This window comes from Phalacrocorax carbo, chromosome 7 (genome assembly GCF_963921805.1).
Source record: "Phalacrocorax carbo chromosome 7, bPhaCar2.1, whole genome shotgun sequence".
Lineage (NCBI taxonomy): Eukaryota > Metazoa > Chordata > Aves > Suliformes > Phalacrocoracidae > Phalacrocorax > Phalacrocorax carbo.
The window spans coordinates 43570404-43595024 of record NC_087519.1 but is presented as its reverse complement, the minus strand read 5'-3'; the positions used below and the strand labels follow the sequence as shown (position 1 = coordinate 43595024).

Here is a 24621-nt window from a genome sequence, read left to right as displayed (position 1 = left end):
CAAGCAGGTGCCCCACTTGAAGACAGCCTGTATTTCTTAGTGACATTGTCCAAGAACAGTATCTGCTATTCAAATTCAGTACCCAAGAGAGGACATATTTTGCAGGAACAATTTAAAAGATAAAGTGACTAAAATCCAGGCACTAGGTACACTAGGTTTAAAAGATGACTGTTCTTAAATTATCAGAGATTCTCACAGTAAGGAAAAATTAGGAAAGTGGCGTGAAACAAGAGCCCACATATTATTTACTTTTTTTCCCAGCATTTATCATTTCCACTTCAGGAGAGAAAGCTTAAGAAAATGAGAGAAAAATTTACAGGAGGACCATAATCAAGATAGTTTCATAACATATACATCCCCATTACAGCATCCAACTATTTTGCATATATTTTACTTTTAAAATTGATTTGCAAGTCAGAGAAGCAATTTAAACTTATAAACAGTGACTGTACTTATATCATTTGCTTTAGCTGTAGTTTCAGTCAGCTTTACTTAAAAGCTCAGCAGAACACACTAAAAATTTATTTCTCTAAGAGTATCCCAAGAAGCCTAAAAACAATAAAAGTATTTGTTTAGAAGACTTGATTTTAAAACATACATGCTTATCCTTCCACAAAAGAACTTACTTGCGAGCTTAGCCTGTAGTCCGGAAGGTCCAGGTTTTGATGACTCTGACTTGGAAGAGCCTGGTAGAGACAGTTTTGTTTTAGGGAGACTGACTTTCGGGCTAAATCGAGCAGCCCAGTCAAACTTTGAAGAGCCACCTGTTTTACTCGGTTCTTTGTCCCTGCTACTCCTTCTTGGACTGGGGCTGGATGCAGAACGGGAACGTCTGGCCTTATTCTGGTCCTTTCCCTGTTTCACTCTGGCACCCTGAGGAACACTAGAAGAAGCAGAGGCAACAGCAGAAGAGGAGGAGGATGTGGAAGCTGAAGAAGAAGAATCAGTGATGGTGCTACACCCAGCTTTGGCTGAGGTCACCGATTTTGAAGCCAGCTTGGAGAGTTTTGCTGACTTCTCTTCAGCGCCAGTTGCTTCAACTGCTGAACCACTCTTTATACAAGACAGATTGTCTGTCCTTTTTCTTTTCTGACTTCGGGAACTACCAGCAGCTCCACCCTTTCTGGTGTGAGCCTTGCTTGTTGATGGCAATTGTGTAGACTTCGGCTGTTCTTGGTCTAAGTGTCTTCTCTTAGATTTACTATGTGGCTTGTTAGTTTCCAAGGAAGTTTCAGTGTGTTGAAGTGCTTTGGGTTTTTTAGCAGAGCTAGGAGAATTGGTCCTCCTATAATCTGGACTAGCACTGCGTTTTACTCCTCGAGAATTGTCTTTCTTAGGCACTTGCCCCGTTTTTTGTTTTTCTGAAGTATTGGCTCTCTCTGGATCTTCTTGTTGTGGTATTAAAACGGCAGATGAACTACAGCCTCTGTAGAAGTAAGCAGGAATAGAGTTAGTGTTGAACTCAAGAAACCCCACAATTGCAACAGTTTTGCAAGATAAATGTCAGCATTCTCTAATAATAAAGGAAATCACAGGTAAGAAACACTGCCAATTATTAATTTTACATTGAAACAAGAACAAAACCCCATGCATCTATGAGAGCAGTCATATTGCAATTCTTTGCTAGCATGAAAACTAAAATAAATTGCTAAATAAAAGCACAATGCACTGCTTTTTTAAGAGGAATATATGAGGTAACTTAGATTTTACTACTTTTTTTAGTAGATGTGTCAAACTGATTAAAAAGAAAAAATATATCAAGCCATGAAACTATTATCTGAATGTTTGGGAGTGTAAGTCCCACAAGAGAATAAGGAGTGTTCAGTAATGCATAACTAGTCATAACTGGATTCTAGTTCAAGGAAGGCTCTTAATGAAAGTATAGTTTCTGATCGATCTTGAAACTGAGGTAATTAATTGTACACAAATATGGCAAAATTCTCTTCCACATGACTGTTCCAGTGTGTATATAGCAGAAGTGCATGAAGAGCAGCCAAAGCATGACCAAGGTGATCACCCTGAACACAGGCATACTTCAGATTATTTCATGTTTCAATTAATATTGGACACTGCTCAGAACAATCTTCCCCCAATATGAAGCAGCAAAAGGGGAGAAAGACCTTGCAAGTATTCCAGGACTAGTTATGCAGAAATTGTTTCCTCCCCATCACTGATGGAATGCTCTTAGTTGTAGAACACAAACGGAATGTGAAACACTGAAATATATCCATTGAATGCAATACCTAGATGAGTTAAAATCTATTAGTCATACATTTTATAAGAACTCTGTATAACTAGATATGTTATACACAGTTGTGAAGCACAGATAACACTGGTTAACATATGAATATGAAGTGCAATTACCTTTTAGAAAAGTGTCCCTTGGACTGCTCAGAAGTAGTATTAGACTGCACTTTGGGTGTCTTTGAAATAGATTTTCTACTCTCAGGAGGGCTATGTGCCTTATGTTTTGCCTGCCCTAAATGTGACCTGTCAGCAGAAAGTCAAAACAGAAAGCTATCAGGATTCCAAGATACAGACACAAACCTGTAGGTGGAATTAATATTTTTTGGACCACTTTCAAATATTAGTTTACAGCTTCAAGCCCTTTCATATCAACACCTAACATTAAAGCACTATATCAAAAGGATCAGCTGGTGCAGTTACAAATCATTACCAGTGTAACTGAGTTGTAAACCATACAATTTAGTAAATTAATAAAACATCTTCTCACACCTGAGCTGTGCAGATAAACTCAAACTGATGTGCAAGATTACTGAATTATTCACTTAAGCTAGCAGAGTAAGGTATGAGACTAGAGCACCTGTCAAAGACATCTTCTCAGTAACAGATGTATACTCATCAACCTCAAAATTCCATGCACTAAGACCATATCCAGTTATGAGAGTTCACAGGTTGGTGTCTGCTCTAAGAAAAATCAAATACTTGGAATGGGAATGCAACCAGTTCAACTTGGTAGAAGAGCTCAACCCAGCCAGTTATTTTCTGGCTGCAGATCCACCAGTTCAAAGGACAGAGCTGTTTGGTAACAGCTGAAGTAAAAGGAATTAAGAAATGCATGCTACCGACGAAGGCAGTCAGATGAGACAGGAAACCTGTGATGTCAGAGAAAGAAATGAGTTCCACATAGATATGCTACAGGAGGTCTTTCCAAGCAGCTTTCAGCTGCACGCAAAAAAAAGAAAGGTTTATTGTATGAGCTCTGACCGGAGGACAAAGATCACACTATACCATAGATGTAACTTAAATTTTATCTTCACATATTCCACATCTATTTTCAAAATCAATGAGAATTACCATCTGCAACTCTCAGAAGAGGCAGCTCATCAGCATTTAAAACAGCATGGTATAAAAAATTGCTCAGGCAAGAGACATCTCACTTGTACTTCCCTGGATAAAACACACTTTTGACTCAGCTGTCACCATGAAAACTCTACTGCTCACATCCTACCTACACGGAAACCCCAAGCACCACTAACCTCAAACTAGCCTAGTATCAACGCTGGAAGAAGCAATGTTTCCAAGTTAAAGAACTGCTGATTATATGCTATTAGTCTAGGCTATCTAGTCCTTTGAGCTGAGCTATGCAAACATCTTTGAATCATACAGGGGATCAGGAGAAATGGGGACTTCAAGTTTAAGTGTCCTGCTCCAACCCATGACCCCGAACATCAAAAAGTTTAGGCCAAACCAGTAAGCAGAAGAAGTACAAGAATTCCACAAGCTTTCAAATAGCTTCTTCCAACCAAATGCCAAAAATGTAGTAGCAAAGGCAGAGCTAAGCCTGCTGTTCACCGTACTGTTTCACCATCCTCTCAAGGATTTCAACACAAACATAAACCTTAGTAGGAAAAAAAGTAACAAGTCTATTCACGTAAGCAATAACCACATGACAATTTGTTAGAGCCAAAATGCTATGCCTTCAGTAATATGGCTGTTTATCTTGGTAACTTTTCTTCCTCTGTTTTCTTCTGAAGTATTCTCAGTCAGTTACTCTAACAGATGAATAAACTTAGCACATATTCAAACATTTTCTGTGGCTCATCTTTCTAAGATCATATCAGCCTGAAAAGATTAAATTAACTGCATCTTCTTCATTATTTCTCGTACTAGAAGAAATCATTGTTACTATCAAAAGCAAGTGAAATAAAACAATTAGATCTTTACCTCAAAATAGCAAACTTCATCAAGGTAAACTTACGATTAGGTAAAACATTCCTAAGTGTTTAGATCTTGCTTTTCCCAACAAAAGATTAAGGCATGAAATTTAATTTTCCCCTTGAAATGTTTTTATTATGTGAGTAACAGAAGTTATTACATAATTTACACTTGGCAGTAATCTCATTTTTTATGTAAGCTAACTGATCAGGGTTCATTTATTCTGAAGTATATTTTAAAAGGTTATTTTCCCTTAAAGATTTTATTTTTTTGTTGAATTACAACTGGATTCAACTTAGTACTTAAAATATTCACAGACACAAATAACTGAAGATCTTTTCCACTAAAATATGGCTAAAGCAATAAATCAAAACATCAAATACTTGAATCATGCCCTGAAGAGTTTCCACTTGTTCCAGGCTTCCCTCCTTCACCTGTAAACATTTCAGATTCTTACATGTTTTACAAACATAATTTCATACCAATGTCCAATATACGTGGATTAATTAAACTACAACCTTATCCTGGGGAACAAGAATACTGCATCGTGCAGACTATTTGCAGTTGCTTTACTTCCTTTATCCATCAAGCTACCAGTAGAAACAACACTCGCAGCCAGAGCAGAAAGATTAAACTAGAAACATTAACAAGTGGGGAATCAAAAACAATGAGGGTTTTTTATTTTATATTTCAAGACCTACTGTGATCTCACTACTTCTTTGAGTTTAATCATTCACCTTGCATGTATTGCAAAGGGAAGGCACACAGGTAATAGCAACTGCACGTGCAGTAGCACATCAATTAAAAGGAGCACGACATTAACTTACTTTCTGCAAGATTTCTACAACAGCAAGCAGACTGACAATTTGGAGAGACTGCAGGATTAAGTTAAAAACTTCAACAATACACCAAGTATCATTGTTCCAATTTATATTAAGGTTGTAAAAGTTTGCGTAAAGTCTCATTAAATGTTAACTTACATACAAAGGTAGTTAGAATAGTCTGATGAGCTAACACTTGGATAACTAAGTACTATGAAAGGTACATGGGCAGCTGGAAGACTGATTCTTATCAAAGGTTGTAAACTACCTAGACTTTTGCCCACAATTCAAGGCTTTTAACTTGTAAATTACCCAGTTACAAGGTCTTTATTCTTTTCCATTAATGCATTATTCATTCAGGAGCTTCATTTAAACAAATATTCTAGCAACAAGTATTTTGAGAGGCTAAGTTCCTCATTAATAATGAAAAATAATAAGGTAAGTATCTATGAGCTTCTGTTTGTCCACTTCCATTTGCAGGGGCAGGTCCATGAAGACTGAGCACTTGCTGCACCTTCAAGTCAAGTGCTGGTTTGGTTTGGTTCTCCCTGCCCCACCTCCACCCCACAACTTAAAGACAGTTTCATAACCCACTCCAAGGCTTCACTCAGCTGGGCAAAGCTGTCTGCTGATACACATTTTAATTCACAGGCAGACACTCAGTTTAGAGTAACACAGGTGCACAATTTGACAAGTGACCCACCATTTAGTTTGCAGTGCTTATATGAACAATCTCATGGAAACTGCCGGCCATTAGCCTTCCTTAGCAAAACCATAATATAGAACCAACCAGAACCTGAGAACTCTGCGCATACTAAAAAAAACCACCCGCACCCCCATACATTTTGAAATTAGTTAAAATGTTTCATCTAAGCCACGTTCCTCAGCAGCTGAGGGCTATTAAATGCTTCCAAATATGAATTCTACAAAACTAAACACCCTTTCTACTTCTGTCAAAAGCAAAATTAAAAAATAAAAAATAAAGACAAGTAGCACAGATAAAATAAACTGTGCAAAAAAAGTATTTTCTCTACTCATAAATATTCCACCTGCCTTCCCCACCCATTCAAACACTAAGTTTAGTTTTTACACAAGTCTCAGGTAAGATATTAACAGTCACATATTATCAAGACTGGTCCAAAAAGAAATCCTGTTCAGAGAAAAGTAGTATAACTGACAAAAGCATTCTTCTTGCTTTAGTGTTAAAAAAAGATCAGTCCAAAGTATTTTCTACATTCTGCTTATACCAGTGTTCTCTATGCAGCTAACAAGGATCTCTCGTTCCCCATTTAGCCTCCAATCCCAAATGCACAAGATATATTTTATATTCCAAAAACTTTATGTTTGTAAAAGTATCATACTTTCATACACAACTGTAACAAGCTGTCAAATTAACATCTTAAATACTGCTGTTCCTAAAGATCCCAGAAGAGTGACACTATACAGATTAAAAGATAAGCATCACTGTCATTTCATGCCACTAAAAACAAATATTTTTGCAGCACTAATAAACAGTTCTAGTACATAGGACCACTTGCCTTAGTCCACACCAATATACTGAAACATTGCTTACAACTGAAAGGAACAGTCAGCTGCACCACTTCCAGAAAAGATCTTATTGTGTGCCTCATGATATCACTTCCAAATTGTTCCCACTCAAAGTAAATACTATGGCATCACTGGAAACTTAAGCCACAAGGGCACAGTTCTTCACCACACATGGTGACAATGTAGATACTGAATTAAGAAAGTGACAGTAAGTACCTTCCAGATCCTCCTCCTGCCCCCATGAAAAGAGCCTTCTCATTAATGCATCTGCTTCCCACTCCTCTCTGGTTTGCTGCTGCAAAGGGAAGCTTTAGTATCATTATTGCTTCCTTACAAACCTGCAAAGAGTCATCCTTCAATGGAAAGTGCTGGAAGAGATAGTTCAGACAAGGGTTCATGCTTACAGTTAGGAAGGTGCCATCGTAACAATAATTCTAAATCAGGAGGGTAACACGGAGTACTTTTCAGCTGGTAGTAAAGCCAGTAAGAACTATAATATCCACAAGAGCAGAAAATCATCCAAAGCACAAAGTTATTTTGGCATCGCTACTGGCAAGAGAGAGTGAAAAATCACATTAGTCCAACTTCATCAAGGCCGATTTGGTTATGCGCATACACAGGGGCACAGGGAGAACAGTTCACCAGTTCATACATCTGCTCAAACACCCATCCCTTGCTTCTTTTAGCGAAAAGCACACATCATAGATGCTAAGTTTACTTAAAATTTGTGCTGCAACAATCCTTTTACACTGTCTGTGAGCCTAGCATCATTCGGTTTTGATGGTTTGTGGTGGGTTGTTTGTTTTGGGGTTTTTTGTTCGTTTAAAAAAAAATGCAACTATAAAAAAAAAATCAAACACTCAAAGCTCCTATCAAGTTGCTATGTTGACCGTGAGTTTGCTGGTAAAATTCTAGCAGAAAACACATTCACAGGCTTCCCCCACTTGTTTTGACTGCAGGTATTGATGTTATTAGGGTGACATCAAATAAGCCCAGTCTAGAGAGAAGTGGGTTCGCATTGTTGCTTCCAGGTTAGGGAAAATCTGCCAGTATCAGATGTCACATGAGGAAGACTCTGCATTTATGTTTTACTTACTAGACCAGAGAGGAGTTTGGAATTTCCGAAGTCTTCATGAAAAGGAACAGTAGCCACTCAGCAAGTTAAATCGATAAAGTTTTAACACAAGACCTTTAAGCTGCAAAAGGGTCAAAGACTACAGAAAGACATGCATTAGCATTTCAGCTTGGAAATTATATTCTCCAGCCTCCCTCCTTAACACCTTACTCCACTCAAGTCTATCGTAGTGTTTATTCCAGCCAGAGCACAAGAGTCAGAGGCAAAGTTAAGTCTCTTACAAAGTCATTTGACTATTGTACCAACAGCTATACAACCACTTGCTTACATTAGAGCAGTGGACTTCACATCAGAGTCTGAAATTACAGTACAAGTGACAAACTGCACAAACTCGACATGTTTTTGTGACTTTATTTGTATTTTGAAACCATGTACACCTTAGCCACAAGAAAGCTTTAAGAAAAAGCTGTTGCATTTCCAGCTTTTAGGAAGCTATTTATACAAAGCAGAAATATAATCAAGTACACAAGTTCAGACAGTATCAAAACTTGTCCTTGCTCAAAGGGTTATGATTGCATACCTGTGACCAAAGTGAAGTAACATTCTCCAACACTTTAGAAGGTGGGGCCCTTAAGTTTGCTTATAAACTTTGTGGCTAATGAAGCAACAACCCTCTACAGACTTACATTACTGCTTAATTCCCTCTACAACACTAGTTTTTTTTTTGTGTGGGGATTGGCAGGGGTTGTGTGTTTGTGTATTGGTTTTGGTTTGGGTTTTTTTTGAGACACACATGGTTCTAATAAAGTGTCTGAATAAAAACTCCTACTATCTGTGCAACTACATCAACAAGTAGTGCAGATCAGCAGAAGAAATCTGAAACAATATGCTTGCCATTAAGGACCAATATCCACCATCTATGCATTTCAATGATTTCTACTTCGAAGCAGACCAGATTACAACAGCAAGTGACCAGGATGCACAATCTGTTCTCCTAGAGCACAACTTCCAATTTCGTTTGATCCACAAAGACTCCAATTCAAGTGCTTCAAGACCATTCTATGATCTTAGCCAAAGCACTGCAGGTGAGGATGACAGAGTTGCTGCAAAAGAACATTCCTCACTCCAACTAAAATACTAACACAGATGCATCTTAAATTAACAGTTACTTGCATAGTATCAGCATATTATTGAAACTGGTCTTTCTACAGTTTGTTCATTCTATTTAAATGATTTTGCAGCTGAAATTGAAGAGTTACACTTTACAGATAAGTGCAAGACTGGAAATAAGTTAGTATCTCAAGTGTCCCAAAAAACCTAACATAAGAAATAGTGTGTGGGGGTGGTGGAGGGGGCAGGGATGAAGTTGTTTGCCTTATATTTAAAAAAACACAACAAAAAAACACACACACAAAAACCAGCCAAAGCAGTGTGCATTACCAGAGTACAGCACAGCATAATGAAGTAGGTACATCAAGCTGTGAACTCTAGACCCTGTACTGAATCTGTACTGTTCGGCAGCAGAACTAGAACATACTATCCCACTGCATCCTAGATGAGTGGAAGGATGAGTCCTGAAGTTTGTGTCTAAAGACAGGCAACCAGAAAAAGTGACTGTTATCTGAGAGCCTACCTCTTTCCATTTCAACTACAATTTTTCAAGAAGATGATAGATCTGTTACATTGTTCCTTGTACAATAGCCATTTATGCCCAGCAGCTTACTATCTTCTGTATCTCCTTTTTGGTAAGAGAAGCTTAATTATGAAGTTTATATTAACCAGTATGCTTTATCCAGGCCTTTTTACATGCTTTGCCAGCCAAAAAGCTTGTTCAGAGATGAAAAGGCAGTAGAGGTCCTGTTCTAAAGAGCCTGCGCTTTCAAAGAGGACTATAAGGCTTCCATCCTCTTTACTTGCGCAAGGAGCTTTGGTTCCAGTAAAGGTCTAACATAGTTCACAAGTGCAATACACTCTTGCTCATGGAAGTCTGACCTACACAGATTTGCTGAGGGGTGAAGAGGTCCAGTTATTTAAGACAAGTTATATCTTGAATCATTCTATGATAGTGTTAGTAACGGATCACAATGCACCAACACACCAGATCAGTAACTTCCTTATAAGAAAATAGTGCTACCCCTAAAATTTTTCAGTTTGTCTGACTTGCTGTAGAACTTCTCCCTGGCATTCTGCTATAAAATCTCAAACAGTAGATATCTGAATTAAAACTCCCCACTCCATGCCCAAAGAACTTGCCTCTAGTTCTTCATTCCAGGGAAAGGGTTCTTCACCCCAGGTCAAGCTCAGTGTAAAAGGAAAGAGTTCATAGGGCAATATCTTACCTAAACATCCATGCAGATATAGAGATAACACCAAACAGACAAAATGGAATGAAGGATTTACCATGCCTCAGTTAAAGGAATATTCACCAAAAGAAATTCTAGCTTGCAAAATAATCAGCTACATAAGGCATCAACTTCCTCCTCCTTATGGCTCAGAAGCCCAGGATAGAAGCCTTGTGTTTATCACCTCTTCTTCCATTTGTACAGTAGAGACTAGTTTTGCAGATTGAATTATTCCCCCCAAGATTCCTTAGAACAGCTAGCCTCCTTCATCCATTCAACAGTGACCTTGTTCTCAGTTAGACTTTATACTAGTAAGAAATACACCTCATCTTCATTATACATCATAGCTTGATTCCTTCACAGTAAAAAAATTTTGTGCCGCTGACCTGCAATATTTTAATAGTCTTATACCAAAATACCCCAAGCCCAAGATACACATATTCAAACAACTGCAGAAGTAACACCTGAGGAATACAGATGCTGCCTACCACGATACGATAACCTTTCCTCATTAGAGTAATACTTTAAAAGAATTAAAGGAACACTAATCCATACAGGCTTCATGTACTCAGACAAAGACTTAGTTCCTTAAAGGACATGACAATAATTATACAGTCAGCATCCAGAGAAAAGTTTTTAGTATCTGCTTTGCTCTGTATTGTAGAGGCAACCACTTACAGAACAAATACAACCTGCCCCACTTGCTCACTAGTACAAGTATATTAATGATGACAAAGCTTTGGTTCTTGAATTATTCACAAGCTGCATAGGATTAATATGCAGTGCAAGGGAACAGAGAGGTGCCAGTTATTTAGCCTTCTCTAGCAGGGACAGATTTTCCTAGATTTCATACACCACGGTCTCCCTGCAGCGCCCCCACCACAAACACATTTTTGTTATCAGGGAAGGAAGAGAGAGAAGGAATTTATTACCACTTGTGACTTGTCAATTATAGCTCAGTTACTTTTTTCCCCACAGATCTACTGCTGCTATTCTAGCTGAACATGATCATGAGTTATCCATGTTTTCATCTCATGCAATAACAGTACAGATAGCATTTCAGGGGCAAAAAGATTTTATGCACATTTCAGTGCTTGGACTGCAGGGTGGAAAACTTCATTCTCTAATTAAATCACATCAACTTTGCTTTTACGCATTAAAACACATTCATATAACAGTCATACCTTCCTCCTACTGCGTCGTCTTGTGGCTGGGCCCCAGCAGTGTTCCTCTGTGAACGTCGCAGTGACCCCCCTGGATTGTTATTAGGCCGGTTGGACATTGGCACCTCTCTCCTGAAGGGACATACCCTTTCTAGACACTACCATTCACTGAAAGACAAGAGAGATACTGTCATAAGACATGTGGCATGAAGATTCACAGCTGTGTCTCAAGAGGCAAATGTAAAATGCTGTTTAAGCAAAAGCTTAAGTCAAAAACCTTTAAACAATTTTTAATTAAAAGGCACGTGGACCAAGATTCTTCTCAAGAGCATTTAGATCTTCAATACAGAGCAACCATATTTCAGTATATATAGCACACAGATGACCTGATAGACTAGATGACCTTTAAAAGGTACCTTCCAACCAAAACTATTCTATGATTCTATGATGACACGCTTCTTTTCTGGCAGGCTTCTATAATTATTTTAAGGGGACAGACAAATGCAATATAGGGGAACATTAAGGAAAAACACACTAACTAGTAAAACTCAAATACTATTGCTCTCTGTCAAGCATTAAGTATTTTAACTCTCACTGTGCAAGACGACAATGCCAGTTTCAGGAATAAGCAGCAGTAACCACAAGATTACAGACTTGTGGACTTGACTACCGCGCTTTTAAAACAGCTTCTTTCTCTAGTCAGATTGATTTAACTTCCATTTGTTGGAACGTGTAGGAACATTTATCTTAATAAAGAAAGACTCATAGTAATTCAGGAAAAAGATCTAGCTATAAAAGAAAGAAGTTCTTGCTCATGAGAGCTTAATTAGTGGGAAAAGGTATTTGAGACAGAAGAATTAATAAGTGTACACAATTACTTAAAAAAAACAAGATGATGGCTTGGTATTACTACTTTTGGAATTGCTTTGTGACTGCTAGAGGTCTACAGATACTATTTTGGTAGTTATTTATGGAAGACTACCATAACACCCAGCTGCTTTTCTCACAAACAGAGGTATTTCAAGATCAAGCCTCACTTCGCTTACAATGAAGAAAGGTAACTTTTACAGCCTGTGCTAAATTGGTATTTCTATACGGAGAGCACAGCAACAGGACCATAACCAGCAAATCCAGTGTTACTGTTTCTAATTGTATGAAATCCAGTAAAAAGGTATTTTCAGGTGAAAAAAAGCCACAAGAAGGAAAATAACCAAAGATTAAGAACTTAATAGTCTGTAGGCTGATTCAGTATCTATTGTATCTCTAGCCCAGTAAGCAAGTAGACTGCAAGGAACATATTTAAAACATTTCAGCTGCAGACAACTAAGGCTCAGGTCAAATCTGAATGCCTCCAGTAAAATAACTCAAGACCTGGGATTGTCAGTAAAGCCAGACAATGCTTGACTATAACTGTCTATTCCTCTAAAAAAAGCCTACAGAAACAAACAAAAGTGAGTAGACAAAAAAACTGTATCCTGAATTATTCAGTTTTACTGTAGGCCATAAGAAACCAGGCACATAAATTGGTATTATGCAAACTGTTACCTCACATACATAGTACAATGCCAAAAGGAACATGTATATGATCAAGACACCTGCACAGCACAAGAAATTAGCAATCAGGCTTCTTCTAGCTCAGATCCAGTCGTGTTACATTGTAATGATACAACCTAATACTAAAAGCTCCTGGTTCGCATGCCAGAAATATTTTAAATAAGGTCCAGGAATCAAATAAGAATACAAGTTAGGCAGAAGAATTGCTCCCCATCCTAATCCCCCCATCACAGGAGGGAAAAGCATCTTTTAAAAGTCATGTTCTTTCTACTAAGAGGCCAGATACAGCAGCAGACAGCAAAGGCAGAAAGTAGGATTAATTAGCAAATCGTTGTCTTAACCTTGTCTTTTTTTACCTGATGATTAGAAACTTGAAAGAATACAAGTAGAACACAAAATACACAATCCCACAAAATATAGGTGTTCAATGAACCTTGTAGCTGGAAGCCTTGATGACTGGGAAGTTGAGAAAGATGTAAACCCTGCTCCTCAGAAGCTGAGCTTTCCTTCTTTGTTATTATTTCTCTTATCCTAACTCCTTAATCATACCAAATAGTCCCACTAACAGGAAGGTATAAAGCTTTTAATTAGTACATGACACCTTCAGTCTACAACTTCTTATACTTTGGAGCACAAAGAGATTACCAATGGAACAGAAAAAGCCTGCTATAGCTGGAAATTATGGTAGTATGCTGGTGCAGCCAGATTAGTCAGGTTGAGGAGAGCGTAAGTGGCAGCATTTTCTGCTGAGTACACTGCAGACGCGAGACAACGAGCCTAGCATTAACCAGGCTGAAAGCTGATCAAGGTTCCAGCACTACCTAGGGGGTCTTGCTGAAGTCGATCACAGGCACTGCCAAATGCTGTTGTGCATTCTCTTTCTTTATATTGAGACACCAAGTTAAAAAAAAAAAACCACGCTCTTCATAAACATCAGCAAGGAGGCACATTTTGTGCCTTTTCTGAAAGGAGGAAGTTGTGTCCCTCCTGTACAAAGGTCAACTGAGGACGAAATTGGGTACTAATGTCAAACTACTAGTCATACCATGAAACAGTTGCCATAGATCTATTGTATCACCTTGTACTGACCATACAAATGTGCAGAATGAAACCTGCTGGAATGCAACGAGCAATGCTCACTCTACAGCTCTGCTAGGTCAGCCACGTGCTTTCCCACCGAGGGCCAACACATGGCCTTCTCCACAGAACACCAGAAGAGTTAGCCAAAGAAAACATCACATGGGCAATCCTGGTGCTGTCTAGGGAAACTTGAGTTTAATGTGGGTCTGTCTGGGTCAGCCAGCCACTTTAAGTAGGCTGTGCTTTTAAGTTCTGCAGCACAGTGTGTTGCCATACATATATTTGCAGCTGTGTAGAAGAATGAAATGTCAGCTGTTTTATCCTGTAAGGCATCTGTCAAGTCAAGATGATGTCCAGAACTACCTTCTATATTGAAACCTCTCAACTTAACTGTGTTTATTGTGTAGCATGTTGCCATATGACTCCCAGTTTACCTTTGAATACAACACTGCTTCATAATTCAGTTATGACATTTAACATCAAAATATTAATTTCTCACTGCAAGTATCTGAAGCCACAAAGTATCACGTGCCCAGTTAATCCAGCAGGGAAGAGATCTTTTTAGTGGGTTACAACTGCATCTTCCACATGCTAGAACAAGAGCCCTGAGGTTCCTAAAGCTGAACTGTTCTCAGAGTTGTCCCTCCAACTGTAAGCTTCACTCCCAGCACTCGGCTTATTCTTCCCCCTCTTTAGGTACCTAAATTCAAAGGACATGTGCAACCCAGTAGATCAGCTGAATGTGCCAATGCAGTCCAGTCACATTTTAAGACAATCTCCTCAACTACATTGAGCATTCTCCCCACACCCACAATAAGCGAAAGTTAAAACCGTACATCAGGCTCCCATGCTTCAGTTGACAGGCTTTGTGATTTGAGAACTTTAAGTTCAGGTCCTCTTCTAGCATAAAGTTTTCTGTAAACAAGCCATTTTAATTACTGTTTCACAACTTCATATTCCTAGCTGTAACGATGCCAAAGCACTGTCCCACAGCTCTCCTCATAAGCAGACTCTTTAGACTGAGGGTGAATATAAAAACCAGCATTTCAAAATAAACCCACAATATCTCTTCTGAAGAGGTCTAACAGCACTGGCATCTAATTGTTATTATCCTGCATAGTATTGTATTTGACTACCATTAACAGTCATCTTTGTTACAGTACAGGAAAGCTACTAGAATTAATCTCTGTAGACATAGCATACCTATTACAATTTTAGCTAATGTATAGCCAACATAGTACTTGGAGAGGTTCTACAAGGAACACAAGTTACAAAAAAACCCTGTCAACTTGCAGTGAAGCCTTTACCTTTCTTCTCATGGAAAAGCCAACGGAAAGTGACTGACACTTTTCCACATCTTCGAAGCAGAGGAAACAGACAACTACAGAACAAGCCGGTATTGGCTTTTACTTCACACCCAAAAGCCCTGCCTGAAGGATACTGTGAACTGTGATGCAGGCTACAGAGAAGAAACAAGAATCAGTAAACTGAAGCACTCCAACAGGCTCTAGGGCCACTAACAATGTAACAAGGCAAACTTAACAACCACTGTAAAAATGGCATTGAATGCTTGCACAAGAAAAGGACTTCCTTAATCTACTTGGATGAGCTCCAGAACTTGCTTGTTTGTTTTTGTTTGGGGGTTTTTGGTGGTTTGTTTTTCAGGGTTTTTAAGTTCTTGGCAAGAGTCTTGGTAGTACAAGAAATTTTCAGGCAAAATCTTGCACTCCAGTTTCCTGAATATTTAAGGATATGCCTAGCACCTCTGCCTGTAATGTCTGTTATCTGCTTGGGGTTAAGCACACTAGTTGGCACAGTTTCTCTTTTGTACCTTGGCCCAAAAACCAGTGCCTTATTTAATGCTGCTGCAGCAAGCCAGCTTCTCAAAATTGCAGTCTTACTTCCCTGAAGTCAGTATTAGGTAAAAGCCAGGGAAGAAGGAAAAGACAGAGGGATATTTATATGACTAGTAAGTTCAGAACATTTTCTTCCAGTAAGTTGTACATCTTGCTAGCCAGAACCCAGAGTTCAGCCTACTTATCAGAAAATGTTAAGTTTAAAACTTCTGATTTGTATTCTTTCACTTCACTTCAGTTAAGTTTATTTTACTCAATCAGCTGTATCTGTGACAAATCTAGTCAGTTAAGGTAGAAGCAACACTCTAAATATACAAGCATATAACACATTTAGAGTTGAGACTTTAATTGCAACTAAACTGATGAACTTACTGCATACGGTTCAGTAACTGCCGAATTGTTTTGGACCTACATTACTTCATTTTAAAACTGATCCCATAGTTGCACCTCATTTTTGCTCACTGCTCACAAGATTCTCCTCATTTACCTGCAAACATATGTACCTATTTTCTTGTCTGGCAAGCAAGCACTTGCAAGCATCCGTTCAATTCCTTCTACTACTTCACCAGCTGACTCGAATTCATCATTAAGAAGATTTCTTAGTCCAGTTAGTTGCTTTAAACAGAGCCTTGTGTATCTGATTTTGATGACACCCTTCCTCACTATACTCTCTAAATTCAATAGTTATCCACTCTGCCCAGTTCTTTTTCCACTGCAGTCTTGACCTCCAAACATAAATTTCATGTCAAAGCTTCATACAGGCAGAAGCTTGTATTTGCAGTTTAGCAGCCTCTTGTCCCTTCTGCTTGTAGAAATAGCTCATGGAATAATTTAGGGAGTAGGTACACCACCATACTGAAGATTTCCTAGAAAAATTTTCAGTGACATTTCCCAAATTCTCATCATCCTTCCCTTCTTGTCAGAAAGTTTCTATACACAAACAAGCAGAGTTTAACAGCATACAGAGGCAAACTCCTCTTCAGACCTGATGAGCAGTTCAACTGGAGTACAACAGTTAAGTTAAAATCATTAGAAAGCCCTAGCTGGAACAGACCTCTCAAAATCACGTGCTCCATTCTCCTACTGAAATTAAGACCTTAGCTTATAGTAGAGCTCTCTCTGCTGAGATGTGACAATTTCCAACCACAATGACAAAATATATTTTAATTTCTAAGCAAGAGCAGGAAGGCAAAAGGTAAATCATGAGATACCCCAAAGAAAGGGGAAAGAAAAAAATCCCAAATTAAATAAGATATCAAAACATCATGCCCGATAAAGGCATGCAGAGAAGACAGTAACACGCTATCAGAAAACAGTATTTTCTGCAGAAGCATTTGATAGCAATTGTATGACATTTTATCAGTTCAAGCAACCTGAGATCTCAGATCTGTGTAGATGTACAGGTGTGCAAGGACACACTCCCCATCTCTCCCAAGGGCAAGCTCTCTGAAGAAAAGAAACAGCTCTGGCCCCATCCTTCACTGCAATCATGTATAGCTCAGAAAGCATCCCCTCCCCTCTGCAGTTCCTCAAAACCACAATCCAGTATCCTGGACTGAGATGAGGAAATAAGCAAAATGGGCATGTAAGCTGCAGGTATCAAAGGAGTCCAGTCACTGAAGACATTATAGGCTTAAGGACTAGCTCACCTATCCATTTTGCACTGGGTAACTTCAGATTTTTCCAAACTGCTGACAAAAAAGCCTCAGCAAAATTTTCTTAGATTCATTTTAAATGGAAGAGTTCTTTTTAATGCAGTTACTTAACCATTTCAGAAATAGCCCGTATATTAAAAGATACTGCAGAAAACTTATCAAATACCCAAAGGCCATCAATACACTCAAGCTACAGGCTCCACAGGAGGGAGGTGGGGAAAAAAAAAAGAGCAGGAGTTACTCCCATTCCACTGACTTTACAACAGACATCCATGAGAAGATTATGGTAGCCTTTGGGCCTTGCTACATCAGAAAGAAGCCAGCTTTCCTTTATACAGTCTTTCAAGAGCTTAGACCTTGCCTAGCCTTCTAGCTAAGACAGTAGCAATGAAGAAGGCTACCTTCACAGAATCAACAACTTGAAAAGGATTAACCACCAGGTCAAGATTCTCTAGACTGCATCTATGTGTATAATGACTTATAGACAAAGACTGGGAAGAGAAAATCTTGGCAAGTAAGAACAGAGAAGAGCTAAAGATCTTCATTTGTGGTCTCATTGTTCAGAATTAGGGGAAACTATACTTCTAATTGGCAGCCAGAATATTCATTGCCTCAAACTGAAGATTTTCAAGTTCCCACAGGACCTAAAACACACTGAAAACACCTCTGCAAAAGTGCACAACACTGCTCACTAGAGGAATGCCAGGTTGTTATGTCTGTGTGATGCAACAGGTTATACATGCCATGATTCCAAGCCAGCAAAGTCGCACCCTTACCTACAGACTTCTGTTTGGTGAACGGCCTGGAAGAAAGCTGTGCAAAAGATACCATAGCTTGAGAACATGTAGTCTGGGGAAGTCAGAGGCCAAGTATTGTTTAAGGCAAAATCTAAATGCATACGATCACATGCTCCAGCATTGGTAAGAAGTTTTGACAGTGGGAAGACATTTGGAGTTGCAGAAGCTGAACAGCCTCCCCCCCTGCTTCAAGCAAGTCACTTTGAAGGCAGACTGCAGAGACCTTTTGCTGGACTTGGTACAGAAAAGCAAATTGAAGATGTCTTCAGTGACCCAAAATCAGCTAAAATAGCAAACATGGCACTACTCAAAACTATAGAGAAGCATAGGTACCACTGGCAGATGGCTTTATAACCAGTTCACAGTAAAACTGACTGTTCGAGAATTTCAACGGCTCAAGAACCAAGAGAAACCTATGGATGAAAGGGAGGGCCACAAATTAGTTAAGACAGCAGAACATCCCCATTCATCTGGACAGCTTAAAGGAACCAAAAAAACTGCTGCTCATGTTCTATTCTGTATATGGTTGTACAGGATACAAATGTGACCTCAGGTGTCCCAGGTCTGTTTGTACAATCAGTGTCTCCAGCTCATGGTAGACAGGAATACATAACTTCATTACTGAAGAAAGAATCATCGTTTTAGTGCACTGAGAAATTAAACCAGGACTAAAGCTTAACTTAACTCTTGCAAGCTAGTTAAGGGGGCTAACTAATGTTAAGATTATAAAAGCCTTTATCTCCTATACTCCTTTCCTCTGCAAGACCTGGAAGCTGCAGCCTGAGGAGAAAAAGTAAGGGAGTTGCATGGAACAAATATAATGCCGGTTTGAGGGCACCCCTCTTCTGCCACCTCACTGCTTTGTTTCTCTTATGTTCATCAAGGACAGGAATATTACAAGTTGTGACACTCCTCTTTGGACTGCATTTTGGTTCACAAAATTACACAAGTGTCATTCAGATCTTAGATCTTCAGCCAAAAGAGAAGTTAAGAAAAACAGAAAACATTTCATCTTATTCTCTTGCTTATCTATAGTTTAGCATTCTGTATCTTTGGAAATTAAGGGTGTTGTCAACAGCAGCCATTCCTCTAGTTTTTGAGAGCATCAGCAATGGAGTTGATTATAAAAACAATCTCTTCAAATATTTATTTACAAGGGTAGACCACAACTTAATTCAAAGAATCTGGCCTTGTAAAAAAATTCAAAGAATTACAGTTGTTGTTCTCCAAATAAACTAAGTTTGTTACCTTTCCATGTCACTGCTTGTAGCACATCCAAACTAGTTCAACATAAGTTTTCCATCAGTGTATGGGTTCACTTGAATTCATTAACGAAGGAAGGTAATGCTCTCTCACTGGCAGAATGCCAGGCCTTAACACTTCAAGAAAATATTTTCATGTTTACAACACCTGTAGTTTTTCAGTCTTCAGTGCTCTGTTTTGTTTTGGGTTTTTAACCAGCTCAACATTAAATTTTGTTGTTTAATTCAGTCAATTCTGCAGCAATTAATTTTTTTCTGCTCACAAATATAAAGACTACCAAACACTTAAGAACCCAGAAACTTCTGAATCAAATTGTGTTCAGTAAAAGAATAGTCTGATCTGGATAGCTGCGAGTCAGCCAGCAACAGTTCAGCTTCAGAAGAGGCCCACAGATAGTTAAGCCATCTCAGTAACAGGAAGGATTTATTACACCACATGGACAACACATATAAACAGCAAACATTAGCTGCAGAATACTGAACCAGGTTTTGCCTCTTTAGCACAATAATAGGAAAAAGAAGGAAAATGCATGGAACAAATGTGTTCAAAGTTTACTCTTCTATATACTCGCATCACAGAGCAAAATTTCTCTGCCAAATCAGATCAAGCAAGAGCTTGACTTCACATCTACAGGAACCTTAAGCTTACTGTTACTGACAAACTGCTAGACAGAGAACTTTACACTATGAGAGTCTCAGTTTGCAATTCCACTACGTGGTGCCGATACAAGTGTGGTTCCAACCTGTTAGCAGTAACAGAAGTAATACTTTAAATTAAACAGAAGCAACTAGTATCTCCAAGGGAAAATAACATATTTTCCAGCAGCCAAGTTCTGACCAAACCTCTGCTATTTGTACCCAGAGCAAACTGATGTGAATTCTTCTTTGTTTCTAGCACACTCCCAACAAAAACCATCACAAGCAATAGAAGTAAAAACCTCATCTGTCCTTCATTTTCAGCTTCTCTAGAAACCCTTGTTTAGTAGGGGCCAAAATCCACTGTGTGGTGCCTTAAGCTTTCACTAACATTATAAAAAAATATGCTGCCTGGCAAGCTTGAGGGAGAACATTCTCTTCAGAAGAGAGGAATGAATTTGAATGAGGAGCTTTTACCTTACAAGACAGCATGAACGAAAGCACAGAATACTTCATGAAGTACAGAGCAGTGACATGGCCAGAAATGAAGACAAGCTAGCAGGTAGATCGTCAAGACCAAGTGAACAGCTGTGGCAAAGTTGGGGCAGGGGACATTTATTACCAGTGAAGAAAAAAGTCAGTTGAGCAATTAGTGCAAATTTCAGTTTAGGAGCTTGATTTCAGTGTTGTCAGGCAAGTGAACCAAGAAGTACCCAAGAGCATCACCTACTCTGAGAGTCTGCCCTGCCCAGTGCTTAACGCCCAGCTGCCTTTGAGCTGCATAGCTCCATTTACTTCAATATTATGAGTTTGAATGCAGAACCTACTGTTACAAAACCAAGCCTCTTCACTCTGCTAACCCCATAGACCAGATGGTGCCTTATTTGCAGTTTGCTATTCACCTGCATCTGGCACACAGACCCTTAAGTAAAATCAAGCGCAATAGCACAAGACAAATACTGATATGATACATGCCCATGTTCTACCTGCAGAGCCTGTTAGACAATGCATGCCCCAAGTTGCAGCACAGCAGGTTGCTTGAGCCCTGCCAAATTCCTAATCAACTTCTGCCAAGGTGTCTTAAATTATAGAGACACCTAGTGAGCTCAGTGGCTAATAAAACATGGTTTGGCCACCCAAAGTCTAAATTCACTTAAGATGATCTCTGCAGTCTTCTAGACAACTCCGGGGGAGGTGAAAACAAAAAAAAAAAAAAAAGAACAGAACTCTAATTAGCAACTGGAATGAAGAAATTCAGAGACTAGATCTTACCGAAGTTACTGCTGGAAGAAGAAACACAAAAATGAGTTGACATATACAAGTAGATTAGACAAGTGCCACAGATAAACCCAAGATGACACGTCTGAGGGCATCATGTAGATCTACCTTGAAAACAAAGTAAAGATGGAGGAGACTAGGTCTTCATTTTGATAATATTCAGCTTCAGCTTGAAACAAGTTTACATATAGAAATACCAAAAGTTGAGAAGCCTGTTCACTCATAATAGCATGCCTTAAAGAGAAACACTTTAAAGCAAAAAAAAAAAGCCTGCTTCCAGGGGAAGGGAGGAGGAGTACTCACCTGTTTTCTACTTCACTGGCATAGGTCTCAAGTTTTTGCATCTTCAAAATATCATTCACAAAAGGTCTGGACCAATCAGGAGAATCTCAGGAGTTATCCTTTTGTTTTTCTAATCACTGATATTTAGCAGCAACTCAAGCTGATGGCTGTTGAGGCTTCCTTTCCTAGACTGTCTCCAAGAGGTTATACTATCCTCCTGAACAAAGACTTCTACCCAAATGCTACACAAAAAAAGGCCACAGACCTAATGCATAGCAAGGTTCCTACACCACATGATACAATCTGGGAAGTGATAATTGTTGTTGAGGAAGAAATCCAATTTAAAAAGGTTAGGTTTCTGGCTTCCTCAGCACTGGATCTGCACATGGATCTTTAGCTATCACAAGGACAGTGCAACAACAAAGGGATTAAAAATACATTTAAGGTTTCTAAACTGCATAGTGCTTAAACCAATGGCATCTTGGAATTACGTGCCACAGATGCATCTTCTTGACCAAAGAAAAACAATTTATATAGTCACATTATACCTTGCAGTGATGTCATTAACAACGAGCTCCAATACACATACCAAATTACTGACATAGACAATTAGACATGTACCTCGTATGAAGTCATGAGCCAAACTACCTTCCAAATACCCATACAGAGAAATAGAAGTTCTGTGTAAAGCTGAACAAAAGAAGTCACACCCAAAGAAACACCTGTTAAACACTAAGGATTAAGCTGTCTAAGCTGATCCTATCAATGAGAGGATCAGGAGTTTACAGTGCTCAGAGCTATTCTTTTATGGCAACTACACAAAAGACCGTACTATTAGCTTCCACAACTGCATTTTAGGAAGCTTCCAACCTTTACAGTCATGGCAAAAGTTATCAAAAGCCAGAGTACCAAGATTTATGAAAGACTTAACCTTATGGCACATTTCATTGATGAGACTGTCTACTCCACTCTGCACATCTGCACCTTTTCAGTACTTAACAACAGAACAAGTTTGTGGGAATGAGACATTACACATGGAGATCCCAGAGTATGGGAATGGCAAATGAGTATTCCAACAACCTGAATACATTTAAGATGCTGAACTTGAGCAAATGTAACTATCAGAGCTCTTTCAAATGCTTTTGAGCAGGATGTCAGACTTAGAGCTAATTTTAAGCTAGAGAAGAACTCACCATCACAAACTTTAATACAGACAAAAGTCTACCACAGATTCTTCCTTCCTGTATGTGCAAGTACCACCAGCCCTTCCTTCTGCTTTACCTCACCAATTACTCTTACCTCCTCTCTCCCAGGCTACCCACAACACTTTCCTTCCACAAGCAACAACCGTAACTATGCCTGTATTTTATAGTTCAGTAGATCAACAAGTGACACTAATAAGGTATTCTTCCTCGGGGTCATAGCACAGCCAGGTTTGCCAAAGCCTGAACTCCTTGCTAATACTCACTTTAGAGTTGGAAGAAAGGCTACTTACTTTCTGGCAAGGAGACATTCCAATAGATGCTGCCTAAATCTGGTCAATGTTTTCAGTTATCTCCCAGCTGAAGTACAGCGCTCTGATGGGCTGAAACGATTCACACACTACCAGTAACACACATCAGAAGAACACAAAGTTACTCCACAGCTCTGAGATACTTATAGAAGAATAAGCAGAGTTGTAGGCTTTCTATATCTTCATCTTAGGACCAAAACTATTATTTAAGAACTAGATATTACAACAGTTGATTTGATAAGCCTTTGCTCTTGCAATTTGCTCTGTGACCCAGTCAGAATACTCAGGAATTGCCTCCTACACAGGTGACTTTTTATCCTACACTAATGCTTAGCTATGCTTTATGAGCAAACATACAACTTATCACCCCCAAACAACACATATTGATTCTGGTCTTGTCTAGGACTGGAGGAGAATATTGTGAGGAAGAGAGGAAAGGAAGACAATGTTTGTTTTAAATACTTTGTGGGTACATGAAAGATAGAATACTTTGGAGCAAAGCTCCGCATCCATCTTGCTACGCTCCTGAAATACATTTTTGCAAACATGAAAAAAAATCCCATACCATTAAGATGACACTGAATTGGAAGCAAACTTCATTTAATTCCTATGCAAGATGTCTTGTCCTTTTGTTTTTTTCAAAAATATCCACAAGACACTCATATAGCTTCAGAACTATTGTGGATGTTATCTTCTTTACTATTTATTTTAAGCCATTTAATAAAATGTACTAGTAAGGGAAACAAGACAAACAAAAGAATATTTAACTGGAGAGGGCAGCTTCATCATGATATAAGATAGAACAACTCTCTTTATAACACTTGAGTAAAAAGCACATGGGGAATGGAGCAGCTTCAGGGAAAGATTAAAGAAAGAATATGAAGTATACAGGCTTGTGAAGGAAGAGGGAAAATACCTGTAGGCCCAGAAGTAAGCACAGTTTCTTCCTTCCATCCCTTCTGCACAGTATCTGACCATATCAAATGCAAAATTTAGGTATTTCATAAAGGCTGCAGCCTCTCTTAATCCTGCATCTGTTCTACTAATCAAACATCCAGCTAGGAGCATGCACCTCCCCATCCTGCATATGACTAAGGAGCAATGAAGTGTTCCAGTAATCGCAGTATCCTTACTGCTCCTACTTCCCCACTTCAAGTCTTCGAAATAAATCTTTTCTCCCATCAATTACTTCCTAGCACCTCCAACCCCCATTAGCAACCAAGGATGCCAAATTAATTGTACTACCTTTGGGTCTTTCTTCTATGCTTTTCAATCTTTATTTTTATGTTTTTTGTATTTAAAGGCTCCCCTGACAGAACAGCTTTGGGACATAGATACTGTGTACTTCAGTTTGAAAACTGTCTGGTCTGTCCAGCATAAACTTCTTCCACATAACTGAACATTAAATAGTTGGAAAACATTGCTCACCAAACTTGTAGTATCTATTAAGAAATCATTTCAAGTATTTCCTGATAAATGTCTGTTTTGACTAATTAGAAAGTAGAGGGTATGAAGCTTCTAACACTGAACTTTCAAATCAGCTGCCAGGTGTTACAGTTTCAAACATCCAGGACAGCATA

The 24621-nt window shown here is 38.8% G+C and overlaps 1 protein-coding gene across 9 annotated transcripts in view; it reads right to left on the bottom strand.

Annotated features, from left to right (window-relative positions):
- The window catches only part of TRIP12 (thyroid hormone receptor interactor 12), an 80257-nt gene that overhangs the window by 42532 nt on the left and 13104 nt on the right, over nucleotides 1–24621 (bottom strand). For 5 of the 9 annotated variants that reach the window (XM_064457723.1, XM_064457714.1, XM_064457717.1 and 2 more), the window contains exons 2-4: nucleotides 11150–11296; nucleotides 2365–2490; nucleotides 627–1426 (exon numbers count right to left, since the gene is read on the bottom strand). In XM_064457723.1, the coding sequence (XP_064313793.1) occupies nucleotides 627–1426; nucleotides 2365–2490; nucleotides 11150–11247 (1024 nt within the window). In that variant the 5' untranslated portion in view covers nucleotides 11248–11296. Of the gene's footprint in view, nucleotides 1–626; nucleotides 1427–2364; nucleotides 2491–11149; nucleotides 11297–21549; nucleotides 21736–24621 lie in introns of those variants that run through there. The other 4 variants (XM_064457721.1, XM_064457722.1, XM_064457719.1 and 1 more) reach the window with 3 other exon arrangements.